Raw genomic sequence first — 17919 nt, forward strand, 5'->3', positions numbered from 1 at the left:
AAGAAGCAAGAATTACAAACAACACCCATATATTTAATGGGTCTCAAGTTGATAAAGATGTGAATTTTTCCAGTGTCGCTAATGTAAAGCCTTCAGTGGAAGTTTGATGTTGTGATTTTAATTTTTATGGTCCCTTAGATTTAAACGATACAACGACCGATAACCGCCCGATAATTGCTAACCGAAACCGAACCAACCAATATCTTCTCGGTTGGCTAGCGGATTAGTATTTTTAAAAGTCGATAACCGCTAAGCGTAACTATCCGCCCAATAACCAGCCGTATATATGGCGTGAATTCAACTAGAAAATTCCAGACAAAAAGAACATATATTTCACATATCTGTACAGAATTCAGTTTCTGGGGAAAGAAAAAAGGAAGAGGAAACTATCATCCAACTTTGTGTAATCTTATTCCCGATCAGCACCTGGAAATAAGGAAATAATTCATTGCTCTTACTAATAATTGAAACAGCTCAGAAAAAGAACCTAACAAAGTGGACGTCTATCATAAGACAGCGTTCCATTCGGAGCTGAAAAGAATTTGAAGAGCACGATGAATGAAAAATAGAAAGGAACTACATCTATGTATACATGATCTTTCAAGAATCTCAGCTTCTTCAGAATGTCAACTATGGGTGTGATTTGACCTACTCTGTAGTATCAGGCTCCAACTTCGGTACAATAGCAGATGAGAGTTCTATATGAGATGCACGTACAGCGCCTATTAGTTGCTCAGGCAACTCATCGGGGGTGTTGCCCTAACACAAAATAGCCAAATACATTATCAGGTTTGGCATATAAATAATTTCACAGAAAGGAATACAATTAGGAAGGAAGTTTTAGAGAAAAGATGAGTTGCACATTTGCATGACCTCGGGAAAATGCCAAATACATCAATCCATATTATTTCACCTTCTTTTTGTCATTAGGGAGCAGGGATACATGAGGGTTGATTGGGATATGGTTTGGGATACGGATTTTATTAACTAAGGAAAATTATGATTAGAAATAAAAACTTACAAAAAAATCATGAACATGCACAGAAAATACAATGGCCAAACTGAAGAGTACACTGGGATATCTCCTTTAATCCATCTTCATAACTAAGCAGATAAAACAGCTTCCTTTTTTATTTCCCTCTAGTAGTGCAAATGCTACCTTCTGATAATTTTTTGGGACTGTTACTACTTTAGGTACTACGATAAAGGCACTTCTACATTTACTTAAGTTCAAGATATCGTATAGTGTTTGTGGAGAACTACTTGAGTGGTTTGTGAAATGGTTCTAGAGGCAGTCTCTATGAACCTGAATGCTTTTTGATGTTGTGATGATAGAATTCCACCTTAAGAAATCACTCCACATTGAAAAACTTCCCATATTCCGGGCAGTGAGATGATACCAACACTGCAAGATCAAGTATAGCACTGTTGATAAATTTCCATCCTATCGAAATGAATGGCCCACCTATCCTCCTGAAGTTTCCCCACGATTACCCATTATCTTGAAGAATTTTTTTCTTTAAGTAAGCATTAGGAGCAAAGTTACCCAGTCCCTGTGTTGGTAGGAGATAGCAAGTATCTGTTGGAATAGTTGAGGTGCGTGCAAGTTGGGCCTAGATGCCACTGTTATCAAATAAAGGAAAAAAAAAAAAGAGATTTTCCTATGTACCGTATGCCTCAAAGCAATGTCTTGCTTTGACTTAATACAATCAATAAGAGTAAGTAGTAGATGGCCTTACCACTACTTTTAGATTGTTTATAAGGGAAAGAGTTTATCAAAAAGTGAAAAAATTGCCCGTAGAAGAAAACAAATGTAATATTTAATTAGGTATGATGAGAGTATAATAGAACACTACAATGATACTATGTTCTTATTGCTACTATCTCATTTTATTCTTTTCTCAACTCAACAGTGTGAACCATACTATGTTCTTATCAGGAAATGTATGTTAAGCTTTTTGGTGGAGTCTGGAAATTCTCTGCAATTTACATAAAGATTTATGTAGTTATCAATTTCTGGCATTATAGAACTTAAACGGGAGTCCAGATACCCAACTTCAAGTCTATACTAAAAAACAGCCGAATGTTTCAAGTTATACGTATTAGACTAACTTCATTAATTCATTTTGTTACTCTCTCATCCCAAAAGGAATGATAGGAGTATAGGACTACAAGTATGAGGAATACTCATCTGAATTTAGGTCTCTATTGGTACATCAATTCCTTGATTTTTCAAATGAATTTTATACATATTCCAGAACTACTTAAAAAGCACTAAAAGTCACAATTATTTGTAACAGTATTTAAGAAGTATTTACAAATCCTAGAATAAAATAATTTGTTTGACTTTTCCAAATAATAAAGGTGCAATATAAAATGGGACAGAAGTCTTCCAAACTCGTACCTATATAACTCATACTCAAAATTATTCCCACATTCCAAGATAGTTGGACCCAATGTTCTTTGACAAGGTTCAACAAACTGTCCAGATGAATTTATCATAAAAAACAAAATCTTGCAGGTGAAGGTTTATTCACATACCTGTACAAGGAAAGCCATGTCAACTACTAGGCTCGTAATTACACCGATCACAAGCCCCAAAACTCCATTTGCCACAGTGGAAGAACCAATATCAACATCAATCTACAGAATATAAACAACACATGATCAAAAGCGAGACTACAATTGTCCTTACCTGTATGATATATGCATGGCATATTGTGTCTCTATATGTTAAAAAAAAATAACTCAAAGAAAAGGGACATAAGTCTTTACTTCCAAATACTTGGGACCGCGGATGTAGTTACAGTCAACTGCCTTCCCCAGTATACAAGGGGTACTTCCAACACTCTGACGCACAATCCATGAGCCCTTCATGTACATGACAGAGGTCAAATTCTAAGCACATACACATTGTAATAAAAATATAGCAGGAAGGAAATGGAGAACACAGCAAAATCTCTGAAAGATAGCCCACAAGTTTCAGCATGCATATCTGTTTAACATGCATGTTCTAAAAGGGAATTTGTTATGGTATCAAACTAATTTTATTTGCAGAGATTGGTCAAAAACTGGCACTTGTAACCCAGGAGTATTAACAGCAATTTCAATGCAGAGAGCCACTAAACTTTCTGACAAAAAGAAATGCACAAGAATCTCAACAGAGAATATATTTGAAAGCGGGGTCATAAACGTCTCATACCAAGATAGTGTCCCTGATCTCTCAAGTAAATTCTGTATTGGTTACATCTTACATCGTTACTCTTCAGCTATTGGTTAAAGTTTCAATGTAATATTCGAGTTATCTCACTTACTCATTCTCAAAAAAAGAAGGAAAAAGAAGTTCTCACTTATGCTGCTCTATTGTCATCCTCTACCCATAAATCATCGCATGAAAACTACTATCTATCTCAGCCCACCCAGCTCTTTGGCCAAGTTATGAGTTTCTTGAACATAGTATTCCGGAGAGAAGTGTACTCGCTTCTCTTACTGTAAAAGATTTTTCTGAAGAGGTGTTTAAAATCAAACCACCAAATTTGTCCTAGAATCGTATAAAATCATAACTAGTTAAAAGCATCTGTATGATTGTATTCGTCGTAGTATCAGAAACATCATCAGTCAACATTCTACTACCGGAAATCATTCAGGAAGTTGATAGAAATAAAGGTACCTTTGGCACAGACGGGATGAGCTTCATTCTACTATTGCGGAACTCATCATCCCCATCAACAAATCGTTGCAAAAGAGAACCAGGAGTTAACTCTTTCATGACAAAATAGAAAACCATGCTGTAATGTGTTGATCCAGGAACCTTTCAGAAGACAAATGTTGGTTTATTTATTTCTTCCCCAAGCACTTGTTGCAAGTTTAACTCAAAGCAGAAAGTAGCAGTGGAATAACTTACTTGCACATTTACAACCAAGGAAAACAGTCCTTTTTCCGTAGCAACCTGGAAATAAATGCAACAAGACAAATTAAAATATGGTACTTGATCTACTGACTACAAACAGGCTAAGCTTAAGTTCTACAGCTAAAATAGATAGCATGCACAATGTTAAAGCACTTGATTGGAGACATAAGCAGGACCACATCTGTACTTCGGAATACAATTTTTCTGCCCTTGGTAAAGAAACCATAACCTAGCATACCATTCAGGTCTTCTGGAGAGCTCTACCCCAACATAAGACAATTCCCGGTGAAAATTAACAGTCCATGGCAAAATTAAGTGCAGTCGCATGGATCAAACAACTGCTCAAAGAATTGAAATTTGGAGAAATCAGCTAGATTGAAACACACTGTGATAATCAGTGGCTCTTCATATTGTTACTTTATAATCGATTGTTACTTTATTACTCCCTCCGTCCCAATTTATGTGGCACCATTTGACTTGGCACGGAGTTTAAGAAAGAAAAAGAAGACTTTTGAAATGTGTGGCTGTAAATCATCTCATAAAGTTAAATTGTTTCTAAATATAGAAAGCTGACATTCTTTTTGGGACAGACCAAAAAGGAAATGGTGCCACATAAATTGGGATAGAGGGAGTATCAGATAAAAGAACTTTTTGGGGACACCGTAACAAGTTTGTGTACTCACACAGATCAGTTTGCAGATATATCCATGAAACTAGTCACTTCTCCCCACATTAGTAACATATGTAACAAGCACGGTATGATGACTTGTATGCACCGGCTTGAGGGAGAGTTTTAGATAGTTAAGTAGCAAAGTATAAATAGTTATACTTAGTGTAAGTATTCTCCATTGAGAAAACACGGTTATGCAAAAGCGAATCAAGCGAAGACATTATTCTTTTCCCCTTTTATTATTTCTATATTGCCATCATAGAATGAGCTCTGTTCTTGAAAATTTTGACGAATGGTGTCTGTGCGTGCGTGTGATTATGATATCGTTTCTTCCTTTCAACATTTTCTATTGGAACCAAATGAAAATGAGGAGAACATCTCGACTGCAATGTGATGTTCTCTGCTGGTTACCCATTCAGTTAGCAACAGAAAATACCCTGAATGAGTAGACATTCCCTTGAAACGAAACTAATATATTACTTACTTGTGCTGCACAACCAGGACGTCTAGCAACATGGTCCATCCGTTTAATATCTTTAAACCAGTCAACAGCAACAAGATCCATCAGAGGTTTACCAGCAGGAACCTGCATGCACTTTCCGAAGTGATTTTAGCGCATGGTGACATATATTATCTAAAAACCAAAGAGATTATCAAGGAAATGAGAAACAAATAAATGACCTTTGATTTGTCATAGCAAAAGTTCTTGCTACGAACTCTGAAGTTATTTCCATCAGATATTCTCCAGCAGTTACGACCATTATCACGGTCATCACGTCGAAGATTACCCGAAAAGATGGAAAAATCAATTTGATCCAAAGGTTCTTCTTCAAGTGCTTCACAAGTATAAAACTGTCAGTTACGAATTTGCGCACACAATACATATATTTAGTCAATATTACAAACACGATACATATGGGACAGCACATACCAGTTCTCTTCATTTCATGGTCAGGACTGGGTGGCATTACCTGCAAAAAGTCCAAGCCACATGCTCTCAGCACGTATTTATGAAGGAGATGCCTAATGTACTATGAATATGTACAAGGTCCAAACCTCTTGATCAGCCCCTTGAAAATCTTCTTCCTCATCAGAATACTCATCCATCATTGAAGCATCTCTGTTTGCAGCTCGTATTTGGTCCAAAGAACGAGTACGATGATGAGGAGTCTCCTGGAGTTTTTGACTCTTCTTGGCAGAGACTGAAGCTGATGTCATATTAACCATAACTGGGATTCTTGGAGCAGCAGTCCTTTCATCTGTTTGCGAAAAGTATTCACGAAGTCCTAAAGGAGGATAATTTAAACGTAAGTTACACATTAAGCTTTCATCAAAATATAAGTCAAGGAAGTACACAATTTCTTTTCCATTTTTCAATAAATCAAATCAATTCACTAATGGCACCAATATGATTCTGAAATTTACAACTTCGTGTGCAGCATTAAGCTTGTAAGAGTTCTATCCAACTGTCTATATAAAAAGCAACATCTCTTTACCCCGTATAAACAAAACATCAAAGGACTCCTGATCCTCCATAAAGGTTATTTAATTCCTTCAAGTAATTCTTTGTTCATCTCCCTCCAAATAATCCAAAACAAGCGGGCACAATATTCCACGTGCTTTCTTTCTCTTTCCAATACCACTTCTCCTCCAAAGGCCTCTCACTGTCTCAGATATGTCCACTTAATGATGAACATTAAATAGATGAAACTCCACAAGCCCATAGTGAGTTTTCTATCAAATGTAGGTGATCCTTGTCCTCCCCTCACCTCCCCCCCCCTCCCCCCACCCCCCCCCCCCCCACCCAAAAAAAAAAAAACCCCATCTTAAACATACAAGACCAAATCATCAATGTATTCCTCTTCTTCCTTAAACTACTAGCCGTAAGAATGGCCACCCAACATGCATACGATCTAACAAGATCACTTGCTTAGGTGTGTTCATTTTCCAAATGATTCTCCATAAATTGTTTATACCCATCCTATTCAACAATTATTTGTAGTTAGAATGAAAGGGAATCCTCTCAGCCATGGACCCTTCCCCTCCCAAGATTGCTTCTCTATATTACATGAGGAGCTCCTCCGTATCATCTATTCCCAATCCACAAGACAATATCCCAAGATATTCCACCTGTATTCCATCTTAACAATTATGCCAATCTCGCTTCCTTGTAACTTGCTATGGAGTACAACTGTGGGAACATCACCTTTAGTGTAAACTCCCAACACCAAATATCCAGACAAAAATGTATCTGGTTTCCATTCCCGACTAGGAAATCGATTTACTAAAAGAAATCTCCCAAACCCCCTTCATTATGCTTTTCCACGCACAAAACCCATAAAATTTGTTACTTCTAGTGGACCATCCATATTCACTTCATCCATATTGGTTGTACTAATATTTATTTGATCAAAAGAAAAGAAAAAGAACAAAGAAGGGAAAAGAATCATTAACTCAGCTACTTTTCCCTTCTTGCTTTTCTGTTGACCAAACAACTATTAATACAACCACTATCTTACATCCAACAAGAAGTTAATAGGCGTGAAGAGGCGGAAGAGCAAGGCTGAAGCTGCCTGAAATCGCTTACAAGCACTAGCGACTCTCCAACGCTAAACACTATATATCATAAATAGATGATGCATTAGCAAATTTAATGCAAATGAAAAAGTATGCCACTACAAACTTGAAATTTCTCAACCATGTGACTTCAGCAGAGCATAAGAAAAGCTAACCCGCCACACTGTTTAACATCTGCAACAGACAATGTTGCTGAAATGAAGAGATATAGCCCACACCCCATCCTTTTAAATCAATCTGCATAAGATGCTGCACTTGTGTTCTGGGCCTCCCATTAAGAGGTTTGAGTGGGGAAATATTGAATCCACCACCTGTGAGTGGTGATAATGGTTAGCATATAACATAAAACCTTCAGAATACTACTGCAGAAGATATATAGAGAATCATCAATCCTATGATTTTCATATGCATTAAATGCAAAGAACTAAATGAGTGGATGGAAGTAGAGGTTACTCTCAATATGAGCTCGAATATATCCAGGTAGTGGACCACAATTCTCATGATCCCTGGAACGAAATAACACAACTGCAGAATAACGATGACAAACCAAGTACAGTCATAAATAAACTGGAATAAAAGATAAACCGATAAGAATAAGAGCCTTTGGCTATACTTACCATAACTTCCATCATCATTTCGACGCCAATAACGTACATAACAAAGATCACGAGGCCATACTAACCTGCATACACAGTTAATGTCAATCTAAAATACCAAAAATTGTTTGAAAAAAGTTTGGGCCAGCATAGAGCGGAAGGTTAGAGGGATTCATACAGCAGACTACAAGTAGTTTGGGACCAGGCATACTTGATTGATTGGACTGGAATTCTGCAATGAGACTTCCTTTTCTATCTTTCTTTTTGTGAGTGTTTTTTTTTTTTTTTGGGTTGTGGGGGCCGGGGGGGCACAAAAGAAAATCATAATTTTAGTACGGAGATGCATAAACTCTGATGGTGATTTAAAACCAGTGTATTAGGAGATCCATTTAACTCATGTTGCTGCTGGAGCTAATTTAACCAAACTAAAGCAGAAGTCAAATGAGAAATACAAAATAGATAAGCAAGCCATTACAACAAAGAAGTCTGTATTCTTACGTAGGGAACCAGTCAAGTTGAAGTCTGTGATAGAGTATTGCTGTGTGTCCATCTACCTCCTCAACTAAACTACCATGCTGGAAGCTGCAGTCCCACCTGTTAAACCAGTATTTAGAGCCTGAATACCAAAGAATGTAATGATAATGACTTTTTTATTGGCTGCATACAATCACCTTGTCTAGAGACTTTGTTCCCCAAAATGAGAAACTAATTAAAAAGAATGCTTCATAATTTGCGATAAGCATCTGAAAGAAGTGTTTGACATAACTGAGAACTCCATGAAGGCTAGTGGCGCAAGGTTTGGAACTCGGTGGACAATGGGCCCCTCTACCATTCTCCACTTAAATAAGGGAAGGATCCATTATCCCCATAATGATGTAATTAGGATAATCCTTATCAGAAAAAATTATATAATTCGGAGAATTATAAGGTTGTAGTTATTTTTTTCCAATGTGCTAAACACTATTTAATTCTCAATAACTTGAGAGAGTTATCATGCATTCACAGAAAGTCCCTAGGACCACCGAGGACCAGCAACTTATGGATACCAAAATGAACAAAACTAAGTGAACTTGGTTAAAAAACAATAGAAAAATTAGCCATCAGAAATTAGTGCCAATTGAGAGCTCGTAGCAAAGCAGTTTACTGATAATTTCCTGACAGAAACCTATCTATGAACAACAAAAGCACTTTGAAACGAAAAGTAAATACGAAGACAACAAAGAATAACTTGACAATACACATTACTTACTCAAAACGTGTTGCATCCATGCTCATAACAAGCTCAAATATATCTTCACAACTAGCCTCCACAACCCCAACAGCCTTCATTGCTCTACTACAGCTTTTTGGCTACACAGAGAAAAGGACTACATGAAGAAACCCTGAAAAACCATATTTCTGTAAATTAGGAAATGCTTGAGCCAGCATATAAGACAAAGATGAACCCATACTAGTAAATCGCCATCCAGAAGCTCCTCAAAAATGCGAAGGCCTGCATTCACACATTAGAGAGGAAAATTGTCAATGGTCTGTGAAGATACCACTTGATATGTTCTACAGCTTAACTATACTGAAAAATACAACAACAACAACAAGCCCAGTATAATCCCACTATGTGGGGTCTGGGGAGGGTAGAGTGTATGCAGACCTAACCCCCACCTTGAAAGGTAGGGCGGCTGTTTCCGAAAGACCCTCGGCTCAAGAGAGGAGAAAAAGAGAGGAAAAGACAAAAGGTTAGATATGATCAAGCGTATCGCAAACAATATGAAAACAAGAAATAACAAAACAAGAAAGTCATGATAAAAGGAGTATCAACTGGTATAGATAACTATGAAAATGAAACCATGGAAGTAAATAAATCATTTGAAACCAACAGATACTCGCAGAAATCAAGATACAAGAAACTATAGAACAACATAACTACTCTTAAGGGAGGATAAACGCGACTACCTACTATCCTTCTACCCTAATATGATTCCTCCATATTACGACAGTGAACATAAAAGAACACAGATTCAAATCATTGCCGGACAACACATGCTTACAGGAAGATAAAACGGATGAAAACATTAAACAGACCATTTTGGCATTGAAGTAAGCGCCAGTACTTTCTGGAGAATACTTGGTTACTCCCATTCTGGTTTGCCAAATCAGAATCGAATTCCTTGGTCCAGTCAAATACCGACTCAGGAAGACCTGTCATGCAAAATGGATAGTTGAGCAAATATGTAGAGCAAAATAAGCCAAGACAAGAGACAAACTAACAACCTCTTCCAATGGTTGTTCTTCGCAGCAAGTTCGGATGAGAATCATCTTCATCCTCAGCAGCACTAAACCTATAAAATTGGGCGACCATTACATTTGTAAAAGCTGGAGCAGTTGAAAGAAAGTGCTTCGATTAAAAGAAATGTGCTATATTGCTACATAAATCTTATAAGATGTGTCATATGTGTGTGTGTGTGTGTGTGTAAAAGGCACAATCGAGGAAGGAACTATAATCTTCCAAATTATTATCACATGCTTCACAATCTTAGTAAGCATAATTAGTTGTTTGGTCCTCCCAAACTGAATGCCTTCTTTCATCCATCGAGAGTCAATTCAGACCAATTTCTAAAGCAAAACCAGAAGGTGATTCATCTTTCAAAAATAAGATACTTGAAACACGAATGCACTACAGGATATACGTTTTTGCATTTTGAAAGTCTTAAAACATTTTAAAAAAATTATGAAAGTAGATCAAATCTAAAGAAACAATCCCAATTAAAGCCACTAAGTTTGGGATTGAGGGCAGCCAGAGCCGGTATGTTTTAAGGACCCCAATGCCTTGGATTAAGGTGGGCATACATCACTTGTTAACTAGGTTTTTCCCTCAAGAAGTTGGAGAAGCGTTCTCATAGACTCTATCAATACAACTAATAACGAAACAAAAACAAAATGGAGCAACTGTATTGGCAAATTATAGGAAACCAAGTCCAGAACCCCATCCACACTTCCTCAGGGAAAGGCGAGATGCCCAAGGAAAAGAAAAGGCATAGATCTTAGTAAATTTAGCTTTGCTTTCTTATTTTGGCCATCCTATTTAGTAGTGGACTTGATCTCTTTAATGACCAAATATCAGAAAACATTAAACTCAGTAGGAAGTATTTAGCAAACTCACCCTTTTGTCTGCACACTCTGTTTTTCACAGTTAGATTTAAAAACCAATTTTTTTGATGCAGTGACTAGTCAAGAGCTAAATTAATTTCAAAAGAGAAATGTAATAGAAACATAACACAAAGAAAGTGGAATGCACTATTTTTCTACATTCTGAGTCGAATATAGCGACACCTCCAAAACTCGCAGAAGGCAAAAGCAGAATACTTACTGACTTTCATGATCTGATGAGGAAGCATTCCTCCCGTTGTCCATATCAGATTTATATTCAAATATATTGTACTTATTGCCATTAGTTCCTTGCGACTCCTGATGCTGCAAACTTAAGATATATTACTACCTCCAAGTATATCGAGACAAAAAGAGGTGGAAGAACTCTATGTCAGCAGAGAAAATATCAAGGGGAAGCTTTAATGCACAAGAGAAAACAACCTGATCAATGATTGATTCAATTTTTTCTTTCCAAATAAGTGCCTCCTGAATGTTGAAAGCTGCCATCTGGAACAATAATGATTGAAGATGGTAAAGTAAATTGTTTGGGGCAAGAACAGAGAGTATTGAGAAAGATCACGCACCGTGACACGATTATACTTGTCTTTCTTGTTGTAAACTGATAAGACATAGACCATCTGAAAGATATACATAAGATTAACATCCTCAAACAGAAATATTAAGTATGCCTATTCATGAAGCAAATAACAAACAGGCATCAAAAAAGTTATTGTAGGACATCATACAAAATTACAGTATTCAACTGTGATACATCGTTGTCTGCACAAATATTTCTTAAAACAAACAGTCAAAAGATGGTTGGTTGTTTGACTCATGCAACAATGAAGTGATGAACTACCACCAGACTCATTCAGAAGAGAGGAGGAACAGAAGAGGAAGGTGATGGAACGGTTATTTTTAACCTAAACAGCTAAATTGATTTAGCTCAAGGTTGCCTCACAAGTAGAAAGGTAAATACACAACAATCTCGCCTGCAAAAAAAGGGTCCGCATCCATCATAAAAGTCATTCCTTGAAATGCCATCCAAAATTTTAGCAGTAGAAAAACCTAGCAGTGTCACACAAAACCTGAATCAAATGTTATAAATGGGCCACCTCAACATCACAAACTCATATGGCATGAACGGATAGAAAATGAAGATCATTTTGCTATTGCCTTAATGCATTGGCTTTGATCCCTTCAGAGATGCTCCTATGAGTGCTTTATCCATCATCCTGCCTTGAGCTTACATCACCAGAAAGATATATAGGTAATGGAGGGTCTCACTGCCTTAATCCCCTGAAACTATTAGAGAAGCTTAAAGGGCTCCCATTGGTTAGAATGGAGAATCTCACCGTACAGATACAATAATCAGTCCACCTTGTCCATTCGTCTTTCTCTAAAAGCAATCCTCTATAACGTAATTCAAGAAACCCCAATTTACATGATTATACGCCTTCTCTGAGACAAGCATATATAAGATCCCCGGGCCCTCGCCCCGGCCTCCCTCTTAATATTGGAGTCCCCCAGTTTATTGGAACCAAAGCAGCATCAAGTATTTACCTCTCCAGAGTCGACTTTTTCGATGTTCATAGTTTCACATCTAAAACCTTCTTAAATCTAAGTAGAAAGCTAAATCAATTTGAAATCTCAAATGTTTTTAAAAGTAGCAAAAAATGAGATTATCAACGAAATAGCATCAAACAAGAAATGTCCCGAAATCAAAAGATTATAAGTTGTGACAAATGAAATAATAAACAAATTATCAACTACATAAGTCATTCATCTTGTTAGGAGAATGCTGAAGCAATATAGGGACAAGAAGAGAGACCTGCACATGGTGTTCATTGACCTTGAAAAGGCGTATGATAAAGTCCCCAAGGAAGTTCGTTGGCAGTGTTTGGAGTCTAGAGGCATACCTGTGGCTTACGTTAAGGCAATTAAGGATACGTATGATGGAACCAAGACCCGGGTTAGACCAGTGGGAGGTGACTTAGAACACTTCCCGATCATGAGGGGGTTGCACCAGGGATCAACCCTTAGCCCGTTTCTTTTTAGCCTGTTAGATGAATCGACCCGACATATTCAAGGAGAGGTGTCGTGGTGTATGTTATTAGCAGATGACATATTAGATAGTACTGACTAATGAGACGTGCGGTGGAGTTAACGATAGGCCAGAAGTTTGGCGACAGACTCTAGAGTCTAAAGGTTTCAGCTTAAGCATGACTAAAATAGAGTACCTGAAGTGCAAGTTCAGTGATGTGGCGCGGGAACCAGGGGTGGAAGTGAAGATCGATGATCAAGTCATATCCAAGCAAGGAAATTTCAAGTATCTTGGGTCCACAATTCAAGGATAAGAGGAGATTGATGAGGATGTAGCACATCGTATTGGAACGGGGTGGGTGAAATGGAGGCTCACATTCGGGAACTATGCGAAAAGAATGTAGTCCGGGGCTTAAAGGTATATTCTACAGAGTGGTGGTTAGACCGACATTGTTGTATGGGGTGGAGTGTTGGCCAGTCAAAAACGGCCATGTTCAGAAGATGAATGTAGCGGAGAGGAGGATGCTTAAATGGATATGTGAGCATACTAGGAGAGATATGATTAGGAATGAAGTTATATGGGACAAGGTGGACGTGGCCCCGTGGCGGACAATATGGACAATATGAGGGAAGCGAAACTGAAATGGCTTGGGCATGAGAAGAGGAGGTGGGTGGATGCGCCAGTAAGGAGGTGTGAGAGGTTAGCTATAACAGGAGTTAGGAAGGGTAGAGATAGGCCGAAAAAGAACCGGGGGAGGTGATTAGACAGGACATAGCACAAATTCAGCTTATTGAGGACATGACCCTAGATAGGAAGGTATGGAGGTCGAGGATTAGGCTAGAAGGTTAGTAGGTAGACGAGGGTTCTCCCTATTAGTAGTATCTAGTTAGTAATCATGTAGTTTCTTTCCATGTGTATTATTATCTGTTGTTTCATTTGTCTTGTATCTTGCTATTGTGTTGTCATAGTCTACTTGATATCTTGCTTCAAATTCTTTTCTTTTCTTTCGAGCTGAGGGTCTATCGGAAACAACCTTTCTACCCCACAAAGGTAGGGGTAAGGTCTGCGTACTTCTTACCCTCCCTAGATCCCACTTTGTGGGATTACACTGGGAATGTTAGTTGTTATCATATGGTAGGAACTAGGAACATGATGTCAAACCCCGTAAAACCCATAATGTGGGAAGATAATGCATTCACATTTATAATAAAACTAATAATGCATAAATAGATATTCAAGTAACTGTTAATTTTGAAAGAGAAACGATGCAACGACCCTTCTTTTAAATGTTTATCGCGTGTATTTTCTTTATTCCATCAATATTTTTCTTTAACTTTGGTCAAGCTCTCTACTTTTATAATTAGGTTATTGATGTCCGTGTCATTTTTTTATTATTTTTCTTCTTTTCCCGAAAAGCTTTTTCTTTTTGTTATGCATTATCATATATAATAAATGTAGTTTCCTAGTTATTTAGAACACATTAATTTAGACCCTTTAGCTAGAGAAGGGGGAATGATACTAAAAAATTTATACCGGGGTAAGTTAATACTAGAAAGTGCAAAATAGACGTCGGATTTAGACCCTTTGGCGACGGAATACTAAAAGAATTACACAAGGGGGAGGTTAATGATCTAAAGAGTAAACTAGACTTTGTCCATACAAAATCACCTCAATTACTGTATACTGAAATAGGAAGGGGAGAATGTCTACAACTTAAAGTTGATGGTGAAGAATAATTTATGCCACAAAGATGGAGCCGGAATATGACTTTTAAACTTTCTTAATTCTTAATTTGAGAAATAACCTCAAAAATTCCTACCCAATGATGAAAATGCTAGCATGGTGCATACCCCATCTCTCTTTTCAGTCTGCCTATTATTTTGGTAATCTGAATCAATTGAACTATATGTAAGAGAGTGGGGTTTCTAAGAGGGACTATAACTGAGTGACATTTCAGATGCTTCAAGTTCCGAGATTTAAGCTACTTTTTAACCAGAAGGTTTCTTTTGCTTTATATTTGATGATGCACTTGGATGTAAGAGGGGCTCCAAGAACAGCTCCACCGTCATTTCCCCCTCCCCTCGAATCGTTCCAGTACGATGGACCCGGGGGGTCCACCAGAGAAAATGCAACAGTGATAGAAGAGTTCGCTTTCAAAAACCACCATCAACTTCCCAGCTCTAATACAACACGTTTCTCATCTTCTTTGCCCCCAATGGTTTAAGCATCTCTAGGCCCTTATCCATCAATTTAAATATATATATATATATATATATATATATATATATATCCAACAAGTTTCAAGAATTTTCAACCTAAATCCGCAATTAATTGAACTCTAGAAATCGCTCTAAATTTGTCCATCACAAGTCACAGTGAAATTTAATACTAGACACATCCAGGTCATACAACAACTCAATTCAACCATTGATGGATTAAACAGTACTAACATTAAATATTTTAAGCATATTGTGCCACTTTGCATTGTTGGATTTAGTAACAATAGTTTGTGATTGACTAGCAAACACAGCTCTTGTTAATTAAAGCAAAAATCAAACAGTAAGAAAGGTATTCTTTTACCAAAAGCATTTGTCATGCATTCTTAACTGGACTACCCCCACAATATATAATGCAAAGACAGATATCATGAATAAGCAGATCAAATTATTACAACCAATGCTCACATTTTCATGCATATTAGAAGTCCGTACAAACAACTGCTAGATGAATAATGACAATTTAACAATTCCACCTAGAAAAAGAACTTGATTCCATCTAATTGATCAGTTTCTCTCAAAGAAAGTTAGTACTGCATGTATACTGGTCAGAAAGTAAACATCAACAGTAAAGAACAACTCACATGTCCATGATGAGTCTTCAGGCCTCGGTCCTCCACCCGACAATTGCCATCTATAGGGAGTGTCTTGATTGGAACCTAATAATTACGGCAACATCATAAATCAATTATTAGGGGGCTTAAGAGAATACATTTCTCCACTGATCCTGCACTATTAGAAACAAATATCCAATCAAAGTTCCTTAACTCACATTTCAACATCCTACACGAATCAAAGATGATATCCTGAGAGAACACCATTTGTTCATGAATTTAATTGAAAAATAATTCCATCAAAAGGTCAGGTAATTTGAGTTCAAAGTTACACAGCTCGATTCCAGGCTAGTTCGGGTCTGATATATGAATTCTCACTGTACATTTCGCTCACTTGGACTCGTTTTATCCAATATTCAATAGTTTGGAGTTATGTAACACTAGCGGTTCTCTAAATTTGCTAGTGACATTCAAATCTCAAAATAATAATGCTCCCTCCGTCTCAAAATAAATGTTTTACTTTCCTTTTTAGTCTGTTTCAAAAGTATGCATCTTTCTATACTTGTTAACTCTACGATTCCAACATTCTACATAGCATGTTTAAGATCACAAGATTTACAAGGCATTTTGGTACATTACACACATCTTTAGTTCAAGACCACAGGATTTTAAAGTTTGTCTGTTAAAACTAAGACACTTAAATTAAAACGGAACGAGTGATAATAATACTACTAGTACATACCAAGAGTTACAATCATACTATAGTAGCTTTAAAATTGAAAGTAATGATTCAAATTCAGGAAACTAACCACATTGTCCTGAGGCTTTCTCTTGTAGTAGGCCAACAATCGAGTCTCGAGAACAAAATAGCGCATATGAATATACGATCTCCCTATCTTCCTCCTCCCATACCGCACCATCCACCCCTCATACACCACCTTCGACATTTCACTTCAATAATCCAAAACAATCCAAAAGTTCAAATTTTTCCAACCTCTTCTTCTCTAATTTTGGTGATCTCAACAATTAACAACTATATAACAGTCCTTCGATAATAAATCGCTAAAAACACCTCAAAAATTGCCAGATAACTTCAATAATCCACAAAATTCAAACTTTTGCTACCTCTTCTTCTTCTCTGATTTCACTGATCCACAATTAACAACTACATATAGTCATTCGGCAATAAATTGCTAAAAGCACCTCAAAAAATTGCCAGACAACTTCACTAATCCACAAAATTCAAACTTTTGCTACCTCTACTTTTCTGATTTTGATTACAAATCGCTAAAAATACCTCAAAAAAAAATATTTTTTCTACCTCTTCTTCTCTGATTTCAACAATTAACAACTATATATAGTCATTCCACAATAAATCACTAAAAATTCCTCAAAAAGGTAACTTTTGCTCTCTCTTCTTCTCTGATTTCGCTGATTTCAACAATTAACAACAATATAATAATCCTTCAATAATAAATCACTAAAAAAATACCTCAAAAAAAAATTGACAAATAACCGGAAGCTTAGAGTTTAAATTAAATCCTCACTTCCGCTAATTCAATTAACAGTATGCGATTATATCCATCAGATTCACTGAAATTCAAATTTCAAATTTGTAAAACCTTAAATCAGTAAATGACGGTGAAATCTGTGACTCAGCAAAGTAATTAGTTGACTAAAAAAAAGTGATTCGAAAAATTGAATTTTAAAAAGTTGTTGTAACTTTGTAATTGGATTGTGAAAAAGATTATCTGTAGTTCAAATTGAAGGAGAATCCGAATCTATGAAGTTCGAATCTTCTTTTGCACGATTCTGAAATTGCAGCTAAGAGAAATTTGGTTGTGTACTCAAAAAAATATACGCGCACCTTGTTTTGGGCTCGTGCCTTGTTTGGACGGTCGTTAGTTTAAATATGACGTTTGTTTTAATTTTTTTACTTAAATTTTAATATATGTATTGTTCGTGTAGTTACTTGTATTTTTTTTCTCATTTTTATTATATAATAATTCTATTTTACTATTTATCCTGTCTTTTTATGGTAGTTTTGTTTCGTATTCTACTTTTTTTTTTTTTGTAGTTCTATTCTATAAATTGCTGATGTGTGAAATTATGTAATGACGAAAAGGTTTATCTAAATGTTTTGTTAAT

The 17919-nt window shown here is 36.7% G+C and overlaps 1 protein-coding gene across 4 annotated transcripts; it reads right to left on the reverse strand.

Annotated features, from left to right (window-relative positions):
* Positions 1-309: 309 nt before the first annotated feature.
* Positions 310-17658, reverse strand: LOC132604241 (protein ENHANCED DISEASE RESISTANCE 2). 4 transcript variants are annotated; one of them, XM_060317660.1, is made up of 23 exons: positions 17639-17658; positions 16581-16722; positions 15802-15876; positions 11482-11535; positions 11339-11404; positions 11118-11221; positions 10022-10089; positions 9833-9949; positions 9205-9245; positions 9003-9103; positions 8252-8347; positions 7775-7839; positions 7611-7682; positions 7313-7468; positions 5637-5866; positions 5512-5551; positions 5262-5416; positions 5065-5166; positions 3905-3949; positions 3671-3811; positions 2776-2871; positions 2542-2643; positions 310-759 (listed from the first exon to the last, which is right to left on the reverse strand). In XM_060317660.1, the coding sequence occupies exons 2-23, from the start codon at positions 16716-16718 to the stop codon at positions 649-651; spliced, it is 2175 nt and encodes a 724-aa protein (XP_060173643.1). In that variant the 5' UTR covers positions 16719-16722; positions 17639-17658; the 3' UTR covers positions 310-648. The 4 variants fall into 4 exon arrangements, with proteins under 4 accessions (XP_060173643.1, XP_060173647.1, XP_060173644.1 ...); XM_060317664.1 differs by lacking the exon at positions 17639-17658 and having other exon boundaries at positions 9862-9949; positions 16581-16646; XM_060317661.1 differs by lacking the exon at positions 17639-17658 and having other exon boundaries at positions 9799-9949; positions 16581-16646.
* Positions 17659-17919: the final 261 nt, after the last annotated feature.

The sequence above is a fragment of the Lycium barbarum genome, chromosome 7 (assembly GCF_019175385.1).
Source record: "Lycium barbarum isolate Lr01 chromosome 7, ASM1917538v2, whole genome shotgun sequence".
NCBI lineage: Eukaryota > Viridiplantae > Streptophyta > Magnoliopsida > Solanales > Solanaceae > Lycium > Lycium barbarum.